This window comes from Lepidochelys kempii, chromosome 1, assembly GCF_965140285.1.
Source record: "Lepidochelys kempii isolate rLepKem1 chromosome 1, rLepKem1.hap1, whole genome shotgun sequence".
Classification (NCBI taxonomy): domain Eukaryota; kingdom Metazoa; phylum Chordata; order Testudines; family Cheloniidae; genus Lepidochelys; species Lepidochelys kempii.
The window spans coordinates 212,874,138-212,886,506 of NC_136380.1; the positions used below are offsets into that span (position 1 = coordinate 212,874,138).

Below are 12,369 nucleotides of genomic sequence, written 5' to 3' on the forward strand. Positions count from 1 at the left end.
TAGTGCTTAGTGACAGCAGCTGGTGCTTTGCTGAAGATCCTCCTCTACAAAGCAACACAAATACTGCAGGGGTCTTTTTTTCCTCAAGGTTTCTCTGAAGCTTTCCCTCAATCAACTTCAAAGGCTTTTTCATGACACACTGGAGAACAGAAGTAGCTGACGGAGTATGTTTCATAGATTTATAGATTCCAAGGCCAGAAAGTACCATTGTGATCTAGTCTGATCTCCTGTATAACAGAAGCCATAGACCTTCCTCAAAATAATTTCTTTTCAACTAGACCATATGGTTTTAAAAAAACACCCAGTCTTGATTTAAAATTTGACAGTGATGGAGAATCCACCATGACCCTTGGTAAATCGTTCCAATGGTTAATTATGCTCACTGTTTTCTATTCTGAATCTGTCTAGCTTCAACTTCCAGCCACTGGGTCTTATTATACCTTCATCTTTTAATCTGAAGAGCCTATTATCAAATATTTGTTCCCCATGTAGATATACAGAGTGATCAAGTCACCCCTTAACCTTCTCTTTGTCAAGTTAAATAGATCGAGCTCCTTGAGTCTAGCACTCTAAAGCATGCTTCCAATCCTTCAATTATTATTCTGGTTCTTTTCTGAACCCTCTCCAATTGATAACATTCTTCCTGAATTGTGGATACCAGAACAAGATGTCATATTACAACAGTGGTTGCACCAGTGCCAAATACAGGGGTAAAATAATTTCTCTACTCCTACTCAAGATTCCCCTCTTTATGCATCCAAGGATCGCATCAGCTCTTTTGACTACAGTGTTGCTCTGATAATTTATGTTCAGGAGATTATCCACCATGACCCCAAAATCTTTTCCAGAGTCAGTGCTTCCCAGGATAGAATCCCCCATCATGTAAGTATGGCCGACATTCTTTGCTCCTAGATACATTTAACCATATTAAAACATATATTGTTTGCTTCTGTCTATCTTACTAAGGGTATGTCTACACTACGAAATTAGGTTGAATTTATAGAAGTTGGTTTTGTAGAAAGCGTTTTTATATAGTCAATTGTGTGTGTCGCCACACAAATGCTCTAAGTGCATGTAGTCGGCGGAGTGTGTCCACAGTACCGAGGCAACCGTCGACTTCCGGAGCCTTGCACTGTGGGTAGCTATCCCACAGTTCCCGCAGGCTCCGCCACCCATTTGAATTCTGGGTAGAAATCCCAGTGCCTGATGGGGCTAAAACATTGTCGCGGGTGGTTCTGGGTACATATCGTCAGGCCCCCCTTCCCTCCCTCCTTCCGTGAGAGCAAGGGCAGACAATCGTTTTGCGCCTTTTTTCTTGAGTTACCTGTGCAGATGCCATACCATGGCAAGCATGGAGCCCGCTCAGGTAACCGTCACCGTATGTCTCCTGGGTGCTGGCAGACGTGGTACTGCATTGCTACACAGCAGCAGTTTATTGCCTTTTGGCAGCAGACAGTGCAGTATGACTGGTAGCCATCGTTGACGTAGTCCTGGGTGCTCTTTTAACCGACCTTGATGAGGTCGGGGCGCCTGGGCAAACATGGGAGTGACTCAGACAGGTCATTTCCCTTTTAAGTTTCATCTCATGGCGATTCAGTCCTACCGGCAGTGTACTGTCTTTTAATCAGCAGCCAGCAGAAGATGATGGCCAGCAGTCATACTGCACTGTCTTCTGCCAAGCACCTAGGAGATGACGATGGCTAGCAGTCATACTGTACAGTCTGCTGCCAGCAAGATCTATAAAGATAGATGAAGTGGCTCAAAACAAGAAATAGACCAGATTTGTTTTGTATTCATTTTCTCCTTCCTCCCTCCATGAAATCAACGGCCTGCTAAACCCAGTTTTGAGTTCTATCCTTGAGGGGGCCATTCAGTTTCTCGCAAAGCCACCCCCTTTGTTGATTTTAATTCCCTGTAAGCCAATGTTGTCAGTTGCCCCTCCTTCCATCAGGGCAACGGCAGACAATTGTTCTGCGCCTTTTTTCTGTGAAGACGCCATACCCCGGCAAGCATGGAGCCCACTCAGATCACTTTGGAAATTAGGAGCACATTAAACACCACATGCATTATCCAGCAGTATATGCAGCACCAGAACCTGGCAAAGCAAAACCGGGCAAGTAGGCAACATCAGTGCGGTGACGAGAGTGATGAGGACATGGACACAGACTTCTCTCAAAGCACGGGCCCTGGCAATGTGGGCATCATGGTGCTAATGGGGCAGGTTCATGCGGTGGAACACTGATTCGGGGCTTGGGCAACAAGCACAGACTGGTGGGACCGCATAGTGTTGGAAGTCTGGGACGATTCCCAGTGGCTGTGAAACTTTTGCATGCATAAGGGCACTTTCATGGAACTTTGACTTGCTTTCCCCTGCCCTGAGGTGCAAGAATACCAAGATGAGAGCAGCCCTCACAGTTAAGAAGTGAGTGGCACTAGCCCTGTGGAAGCTTGCAACGCCAGACAGCTACCGGTCAGTCAGGAATCAATTTGGAGTGGGCAAATCTACTGTGGGGGATGCTGTGATGCAAGTAGCCAACACAATCAAAGATCTGCTGATATCAAGGGTAGTGACCCTGGGAAATGTGCAGGTCATAGTGGATGGCTTTGCTGCAATGGGATTCCCTAACTGTGGTGGGGCCATAGACGGAACCTATATCCCTATCTTGGCACTGGAGCACCAAGCCGGCGAGTACATAAACCGCAAGGGGTACTTTTCAATAGTGCTGTAAGCACTGGTGGATCACAAGGGACGTTTCACCAACATCAGTGTGGGATGGCTGGGAAAGGTACATGACGCTTGCATCTTCAGGAACTCTGGTCTGTTTCAAAAGCTGCGGGAAGGGACTTTATTCCCAGACCAGAAAATAACCGTTGGGGATGTTGAAATGCCTATAGTTATCCTTGGGGACCCAGCCTACCCCTTAATGCCATGGCTCATGAAGCCATACACAGGCAGCCTGGACAGTAGTCAGGAGCTGTTCAACTACAGGCTGAACAAGTGCAGAATGGGGGTAGAATGTGCATTTGGACGTTTAAAAGCACGCTGGTGCAGTTTACTGACTCAGTTAGACCTCAGCGAAACCAATATTCCCACTGTTATTACTGCTTGCTGTGCTCTCCACAATATCTGTGAGAGTAAGGGGGAAACGTTTATGGTGGGGTGGGAGGTTGAGGCAAATCGCCTGGCTGCTGGGTACGCAGAGCCAGACACCAGGGCGGTTAGAAGAGCACAGGAGGGCGCAGTGCGCATCAGAGAAGCTTTGAAAACCAGTTTCATGACTGGCCAGGCTACGGTGTGAAAGTTCTGTTTGTTTCTCCTTGATGAAACCCCCCCGCTCCTTGGTTCACTCTACTTCCCTGTAAGCTAACCAGCCTCCCCTCCTCCCTTCGATCACCATTTGCAAAGGCAATAAAGTCACTGTTGCTTCACATTCATGCATTCTTTATTAATTCATCACACAAATAGGGAGATAACTACCAAGGTAGCCCAGGAGGGGTGGTGGAGGAGAGAAGCACCAGGAGGGGTGATGGAGGAGGGAAGGACAAGGCCACATAGCACTTTAAAAGTTTAAAACTTTTGAATGCCAGCCTTCTGTTGCTTGGGCAATCCTCTGGGGTGGAGTGGTTGGGTGGCTGGAGGCCCCCCCCACCGTGCTCTTGGGCATCTGGGTGAGGAGGCTATGGAACTTGGGGAGGAGGGTGGTTGGTTACACAGGGGCTGTAACAGCGGTCTGTGATCCTGCTGCCTTTCCTGCAGCTCAACCATACGCTGGAGCATATTAGTTTGATCCTCCAGCAGCCTCAGCATTGAATCCTGCCTCCTCTCATCATGCTGTTGCCACCTTTCAGCTTCAGCTCTCTCTTCAGCCCGCCACTTACACTGTCTGCCTCCACGCATTCGTCTGTGCTCTGTCAGTGTGGGAGGACAGCATGACCTCAGAGAACATGTCATCGCGAGTGCGTTTTTTTCACCTTCTAATCTTTGCTAGCCTCTGGGAAGGAGAAGATCCTGTGATCCTTGAAACACATGCAGCTGGTGGAGAAAAAAAAAGAGACAGTGATATTTAAAAAGACACATTTTATAGAACAATGGGTACACTCTTTCACAGTAAACCTTGCTGTTAACATTACATACATAGCACATGTGCTTTCGTTCCAAGGTCGCATTTTGCCTCCCCCCACAACATGGCTAGCTTCTTCCCCCTCCCCTCCGTGGCTAACAGCGGGGAACATTTCTGTTCAGCTACAGGCAAACAGCCCAGCAGGAACAGGCACCTCTGTATGTCCCCTTAAGAAAAGTACCCTATTTCAACCAGGTGACCATGAATGATATCACTCTCTGGAGGATAACAAAGAGATAAAGAACGGATGTTGTTTGAATGCCAGCAAACATACACTGCAATGCTTTGTTCTACAATGATTCCCGAGTACATGCTACTGGCCTGGAGTGGTAAAGTGTCCTACCATGGTGGACGGAATAAGGCTGCCTTCCCCAGAAACCTTTTGCAAAGGCTTTGGGAGTACATCCAGGAGAGCCGCGAATGCTAGGGCAAATTAATCATTAAATATGCTTGCTTTTAAACCATGTATAGTATTTTAAAAGGTACACTCACCAGAGGTCCCTTCTCTGCCTGGCGGGTCCAGGAGGCAGCCTTGGGTGGGTTCGGGGGGTACTGGCTCCAGGTCCAGGGTGAGAAACAGTTCCTGGCTGTCGGGGAAAACCGGTTTCTCCGCTTGCTTGCTGTGAGCTATCTACAACCTCATCGTCATCATTTTCCTCGTCCCCAAAACCTGCTTCCGTGTTGCCTCCATCTCCATTGAAGGAGTCAAACAACACGGCTCGGGTAGTGGTGGCTGAACCCCCTAAAATGGCATGCAGCTCATCATAGAAGCAGTATGTTTTGGGCTCTGACCCGGAGCGGCCGTTCGCCTCTCTGGTTTTCTGGTAGGCTTGCCTCAGCTCCTTAAGTTTCACGCGGCACTGCTTCAGGTCCCTGTTATGGCCTCTGTCCTTCATGCCCTGGGAGATTTTGACAAATGTTTTGGCATTTCGAAAACTGGAACGAGTTCTGATAGCACAGATTCCTCTCCCCATACAGTGATCAGATCCTGTACCTTCCGTTCGGTCCTTGCTGGAGCTCTTTTGCGATTCTGGGACTCCATCATGGTCACCTCTGCTGATGAGCTCTGCATGGTCACCTGCAGCTTGCCACGCTGGCCAAACAGGAAATTGAAATTCAAAAGTTCGCGGGCCTTTTCCTGTCTACCTGGCCAGTGCATCTGACTTGAGAGTGCTGTCCAGAGCGGTCAGAATGGAGCACTCTGGGATAGCTCCCGGAGGCCAATACCGTTTAATTGTGTCCACAGTACCCCAAATTCGACCGGGCAAGGCCAATTTCAGCGCTAATCCCCTTGTCAGGGGTGGAGTAAGGAAATCGATTTTAAGAGTCCTTTAAGTCAAAAAAAAAAAGGGCTTCGTTGTGTGGACGGGTGCAGGGTTAAATCGATTTAACGCTGCTAAATTTAACCTCAACTCCTAGTGTAGACCAAGGCTAAGTGATTCAGATTGCTCTGTATTAGTGACTTGCCCTTTTAATTATTTACCACTTCCTAATTTTTGTGTCATCTGCATACTTTATCAGTGATGACTTTATGTTCTCTTCCAGGTCACTGGTAAAAATGTTAAATAGTGTAGGGCCTAGAACCAATCCATCTGGGACCCCACTAGAAGCACACCCACTCCATGAGGATTTTGCATTTACAGTTATACTGTGAGACCTATCAGTTAGCCAGTTTTTAATGCATGTAATATGTGCCATCTTCATTATGTATTGTTCTAGTTTCTTAATCAAAATATGGTGCTATACCAAGTCAATTTTTTTACATAAGTCTAAGGCTATGTGTAACTTTGGAGTTAGGGGTGTGATTCCCACCTCACGAAGACATACTTACGCTAGCTTTCATTGAGCTACCATACTAAAAATAGTAGCGAAGCCATGTAGCACAGGCAGCAATGAGTGGCAGCATGGCTTAGCTGCCCCAAATATGTACCCAGGAGGTCCAGACAGCTTTGTGCTCAGGGCAGATAGCCTGTATCTCTGCTCACTGTTGCCCATGCTACCATGCTACCACTCTGTTATTCTGCACAGGCTTGATCTCAGATTGACAGGCTTATAATTACTCAGGTCACCCTGTTTACCCTTTTTAAATATTGGTACAACATTAACTTTCTTCCTGCCTTCTGGAACTTCCTCAGTATTTTAAGACTTATTGAAAATCAACATTAATGATACACTGAGCTCCACAATCTCTTTAAACTCTTAGATGCAACTTAACTTAGTAGCTGCTGTTTATCCTCCTGAGTTACCATTGAAATGTGCAACACAATCATGTTATGATTACATCATCTGTCTTTTTTCCAAATACAGAATAAAAATATTTATTGAACACTTCTGTCTTTCCTACATTGTTATTGACAATTTTACCATTTCCATCCAGTAATGGACCAATACTATTGTTAAGATTCCTTTTATTCCTAATATACCTTATTGTCCTTAACTCTGCTGGCCATAGATTTCTCTTTGAGTCCCTTTGCTTTCCTTATCAATTTTCTACTTCCCCATTCTTCTTTTTGTTATATATTGAATTTTTATAGCTGCTTTCACTCCCTCTCTAAGCCAGGTTCTGTATATTGGTCTCTGGAAACTTGGATTATTTTAAGGATAAAATGTAAAAATCCATAATCAGCTAGTCCTCTTCACAGCTGCCAAGGGAGACACCTCTTTGTCCTTTTTCAGGAAAAATGGAGACTCTGAAACAGAAGAAGGCAGCCCGCAATGCACCCCTGGCCTAGGAGCAGGGGCACTGTAATTCCGCACATAGGGAACTGGGACCATTCATACTCTATAATTCAGGGAGGGGGAATGTTTGCTTTGTTTATGGAGGAGATTGGGCTCCTGTTGGCCACCGTGCCCCATGCCAGCCCTCTTACCATGTCCACACAGCAAAGTCTTGCCTATATCCATTAAACTGTACACCTTCCACTCCTTGCACATGAGATGGAAGAGCCATGTCTAATCTCCTGCTTCATCACTCCCTAGCAAATGATTCTTCTGTCCATCTTTGCCAATTAAATCTTTCATCCCTGAGCACTGGAGCCAAACAGCAGTGATGTGGGTGGCAGCAGATGAGGTCAGAGCAAAGCTGCAGTTGGATAGGTGGGTCCCTGTGTTTGGACTGGGTAGGTTAGGGAGTGGAGTGTGTCGCTAGGCCTAGAGCACAAGCTTCTCACATGTAGTGTGAAGCACAGAGTGGAGGTGGGTGGGGCAAGTGGTGACTCCAGCCTGGAGTAGTTTACATGGTCAGGCTTTCACCGAGCCGCAGAACCTGGCAGTCTGTCCCAGGACCTGCAGGCTACCAGCTCCATGGGAGTGAGCCAGGAATCCCTGAAAGCCCCAGCTCAAATTAGGCTTCTCAGGACTTCCAGGTTCTCTGCCGTAGAACCCAGAGCCAAGCTCTAGTTAGAATTAGGGCTTCCAGGCTTTCTGCTGCAGAGCTGAAAGCCCAGAATTCCTGAGATTCCTGGCTTAAACTGAGTCTCCCAGGGCTTCCAGGGCTGTCAGGCTCCCAGTTCCATGGTGGGGACTCTGGAAGTCTGGCAAGGCAGAGCTTCCCCAGAGCCATGGGCCATAGAAATGTGGGTCCCCAGTCCCAGGGCAGTCAACATGGTGGGGCTGCCCCAGAGCTTCCAAGACTAGAAGTCTGGGGTCTCCAGGCCTGGGGCAGTAAGCACAATGGGGCTGCCCCAGGGCCAGAGCCAAGAATACTAGAAGCCTGTGGTATCCAGTCCTGGGGCAGCCTGCATGGCAAGGCTCCCCAGAAGCCCTCCAGGCAAGTAAACCTACCTGGCAGAAAGGTTTCATGGTAGTACTGCCTTTGATTCAGTGAAAGTTAATTAAACACAACTGGCTTTTGTGAGAAATTTTGGGTTTGGTGAACCGGCATTTTTAATTTCATTGTAAAATTTCCAACCAGCTCTAGTCATTGCTGTCCTCTGTGACATACATATATACTTTTTTTCTTACAGCTATTTATTTAGGAAATTTTAACAGGTTTATAAATCATAATATTTTTAAACAACATGGATTCTTTGGAATGCAAGGTACTTTATGCACTTTATAAATCTGCAATAACAGTAATTAACTGAAAGAGTATGGACTTCTCCCACTAAGAACTTCAACACATTTATATGCTCAGTGGTCACAATTTTAAAATAAAAAAAAAAAGCTTTTAAAAATTAGGATGGTCTTCCCCATTTCCTGGGAGGTCATTCATCCTTCTATGCATCCTCTCCAACCAGGACAATAGGTAGAGTTCATGAGAAAGGTAATTCAGGCATCCAGAGTTGCTGACCTGGCCTGGAAAAACCCTAAAAAAAAATTATTTTGTTGGCTTCTTATGAGTTTGGAGCTGACTCGGTGATCGTGGGTCACTAACATGCATTGAACAGGGACAAAGAGGACAGGGGGGCTATTTAAAGGAACCACGTGTCCTGGCAGTGCTGGCTTTGGGAATTGTAGCAGGGAAGTGAGGAGCTTGGTGCACTCGTTGCAGTCCGATACTCAGACGCCTGTTAATCACAGCTATCCTACAGCACTGCCACTATCAGTATGTTGGGTGAGCACTGAGCTCTTTTGCACTGGGCACTTTCGTAACCAAGGGCCTGATCTGCACAGTGCTCCTGAGCACCCCCTGCTCACATTGACTTCAGAGGGAGGTGAGAACCCTTCACACTGAATAGGAGGTGCCCAGCTCCTCACAGGATCTGGCCTCAGAGCTGGGGAAGCCTTTCCCACCATCACCCCCTGCATTTCTGAGTACAGAGACAAATGAAGCCCTTGCTAGAGGCTGCTCCCAGTATCGCAGAACAATAATGAGGGTTATCTTCCACTTAGCCACTTAGCACAGAAATTTGTGTTTCCCTTTACATCTGTGCATTATTTCTAATGCAGTACCAGCGGGGAGTGATATTCAGTGTATTTCCCATCTCTCCTGAGCCCAGGTCGTTCAGCATCACTCCGACTGTTGAATGGAGAGAGCCGGTGCGATGGGAGAGTTGAGATTTCACTCCGTGGTGCTTGGGGCAGAGTGCTGGATGACCAGTGGGACATGAACGATGCCAGCGTGGTGTGCAGGCAGCTCCAGTGTGGAATTTCTGAGAAAGCTTTTAACCTCCCTAAGTCTGGGCGAAGAACAGGCCCTGTGGGGCTGAGAAGTGTCCAGTGTGCAGGAAATGAGACTCATCTGACTCTCTGCAACGTCTCCACATCTGAGACCACTCAGGCACGAATTGCTGAGGATGTCGGTGTTGTTTGCTCAGGTGACTTACCGTGAAATCTTAAAAATATCCTGTCCTTGTTCAATAGGAACATAACCCACCCCAGGGTCTGCCTCCAGCTCATCTTGTGCTGTGAGCTCATCAGCGCTCAAAAAAATATAGATCTGAGGTTCAAACGTTGACACTTTTATAGTAAACATATTGTTTTATAAACAGAAAAAACATAGCCACATTATAGGGGTAACCTGCAGCAACCTCTGCAGCAACCTCTCTCTCTTTGTCTTGTATTTATTAGAGCTGGTCAAGAACCGTTTTTTATCAAACTTTTTTCTGCTGAAAAATATTTGCAACAGAACATAAATTTTCACAAAAGGCTGTTTTTATTGACAATGTTCAGGTTTTTATGGAAAGACGTTTTTATTTTTTTGAAAAAAAAATATTCATTTTTGTCTAATTTTTTTCCAGGAAAATAAAAATTCTGAGCAGTTCTAATATTTTTAGTGACTTCTTAATCTTAAATCATGTGCTGTCCTACTCAGAAAGGAATAATAGGAAAAGAAAGTCATATGTAAGCCAATTTGATCAAGAGGGCCACAAATAGTGGCTCTGTGACTCAGAAGTTAAGTAGGTTTCAGAGTAGCAGCCGTGTTAGTGTGATATAGTTATGTTCAAATCTTATAACTATGTAATTTTGCTTCATTTAAAGGGAAAAATGAAGACTGTTATTGTTATTGATTGTGCATATTACCATTGTAAAAGATAATTCTATTGTTCTCTTTGCTGATATATTTACTTACTTTAAGAGTCCACAGTAAACATAAACATAGGCCCTTCACACTGGTAACTGTCAAGCAACAGATTTGTTTGTATGTACTGTGCACTGTAATGTTACTGCACCAAAACTTTTATTCATGCATATTCCGGTTGCAGGGTAATTACAGTGCATTAAGGGCCCATTCCTCCACCCATTGTGTTAGTGGAGGTGTTGCTGTTGACTTCACCAGAAGCAGAATTGAGCCCTACCTATTTGGGACTTGCATCAAATTGCCTTTCTTTTTTTATTTGCAAAATAAATTGGTACCATGTTTGCTTTTCTCAAATCCCAGGTACCTCCCAGTTCTGTGAGAATTTAAAAGAAAATTAGAGTTTTTGATAAATGTATTAGCTAATCATAAATTCCTCAAACACCCTTGATGCTTATAATCTTAGAGCTGTTTGAAAAAAATCAGTTTTTCCAGTAAGGGCTGATCCTGAAAACCCTTACTCTCACAATTACTGTCGTTCTTATTTATTTGGGGAATTCCATACGAATTACTCAGATGAGGAACGAATTCACAATTAGGCTCTTACCTTTACATACTTTTTCACAATAGCTTTCTCTAAAAAGTCTTCATAATTTCCTTACTCTACAGATTTTTTTCTTTTCTAAGTTTCTGGTTAAAGACAGATGTTTAAAAGCATTTATGTCTCAGCCATTGTAGCAACCTCACTGATTGGCATGGAAGCTGTTCACTTATCATTTTATTGCACATTAACAGTTAGGATTTATTGCTGCAGGAAGCAGGCGGATCAGGCTGGTGAATGGGGCGGGTCGCTGTGCTGGGAGAGTGGAGATCTATTACAATGGCACCTGGGGGACAGTCTGTGATGATTCCTGGGACCTACTGGACTCCAATGTTGTTTGCAAACAACTGGGATGTGGCCATGCCATAAGTGCAACTCTCACTGCTCATTATGGACAAGGATCCGGGCAGATCTGGCTGGATGATGTGAACTGCTCTGGGAAGGAATCTGATCTCTGGGAGTGTCCTTCCGGGGGCTGGGGCCAGCACAACTGCAGACACAAACAGGACGCAGGAGTTCTCTGCTCAGGTTTGTTCTGTGAATGCTTTGATGGTTGCCAGGGAATTTAATGCGGGGCTGATGTTTGAGGAGAGTGAGAATGATAGAGCCGCTCCCTCGCTGTCGTTGTCTCTTGTCTCGCTCCTACCTCCCTACAAACCACAGACCCAACTGAAAGTCACCAGTTACTATCAGTTCCCACCCAGGGGTATTGGAGATATCACAGCATTTCCATAGTGGTAGGAGGGTCAGTCACTGCTGTATCTTGGCTATCTGTGTGTGTAACTGTTGGGAAATGGTGACTTTCCCGAAGGGTTCACTGTATTGCTAATGGGCCTGTAGTGTCCAGAAGAGTCTCTGATTCTTGGAGTGATTCTCTCTGGCATTTGTACCTGCAGAATAATGCACAGGATCATTAGCGATCACTGGCATTTCATTCTTCACAGACAGATAGTTGACCTATGTTCGGTTGACTTACAGCCACTGCAGTAATTACTCAGGTGGTTCATGTCCACACTGCCCTCCTTCTGCCGGTGGTGTGCATCCTCACCAGGAGCACTTCCACTGACTTAAGAGGGGCAGTGGAGGAGGGGGGGCTGAGAGCCTGGGCTCTTAGCTCCATGCACAGCTCCCTGTCAGGAGCCCGGCCACTGCCCCAAGGCTCTCAGCTCCCTGCCCCCTGCCAGTAGCACAACTGCACCCCCACACCCAGGTTCTCAGCTCCCTGCTGTCCACTAGGACCACAGCAGCTACCCAGTGGGGAGCTGGGAGCCTGCGCGAGGGAGCTGTGCTCCTGGCAGGGAGCTGGGAACCTTGGGGCAGCAGGGAGTGGGAAGCTGGGAGCCTCTGGGCAGCACCCAGGCTCCTGGCTGGGAGCAGGGAGCTGGGAGCCCAGGCAACAGCCCAGCTGGGAGCAGAGAGCTGTGTGGATGCAGCCCAGCTCCAAAAAGGGAGCTGGGAACTGGGAGTTTCAGGGAAGCACCTGGGCTCCCAGAGGGGAGCCAGGCGCCTTGGTGCAGCCAGGCTCCCCACATGGAGCGGGGAGCTCGAGCAGCAACACAGCTGGAAGCAGGGAGCCAGGATCCTAGGGAGTAACCAGCTCCGAGCGTGGAGGAGGTAGTCTGGGCAGCAATCTGGCAGGGAGCAGGGAGCCTGGGGGCACCTGGGCTCTAGCTGAAGCCCCCACACAA

At 46.7% G+C, this 12,369-nt stretch overlaps 1 protein-coding gene across 1 annotated transcript in view; it reads left to right on the forward strand.

The window, feature by feature from the left end:
• Positions 1–12,369, forward strand: part of LOC140898583 (scavenger receptor cysteine-rich type 1 protein M130) — an 84,391-nt gene that overhangs the window by 56,151 nt on the left and 15,871 nt on the right. Inside the window, exons 6-7 of the mRNA XM_073312584.2 lie at positions 9,062–9,379; positions 10,895–11,209. Coding sequence (XP_073168685.2) covers positions 9,062–9,379; positions 10,895–11,209 — 633 coding nt within the window. The remainder of the gene's footprint in view (positions 1–9,061; positions 9,380–10,894; positions 11,210–12,369) is intronic.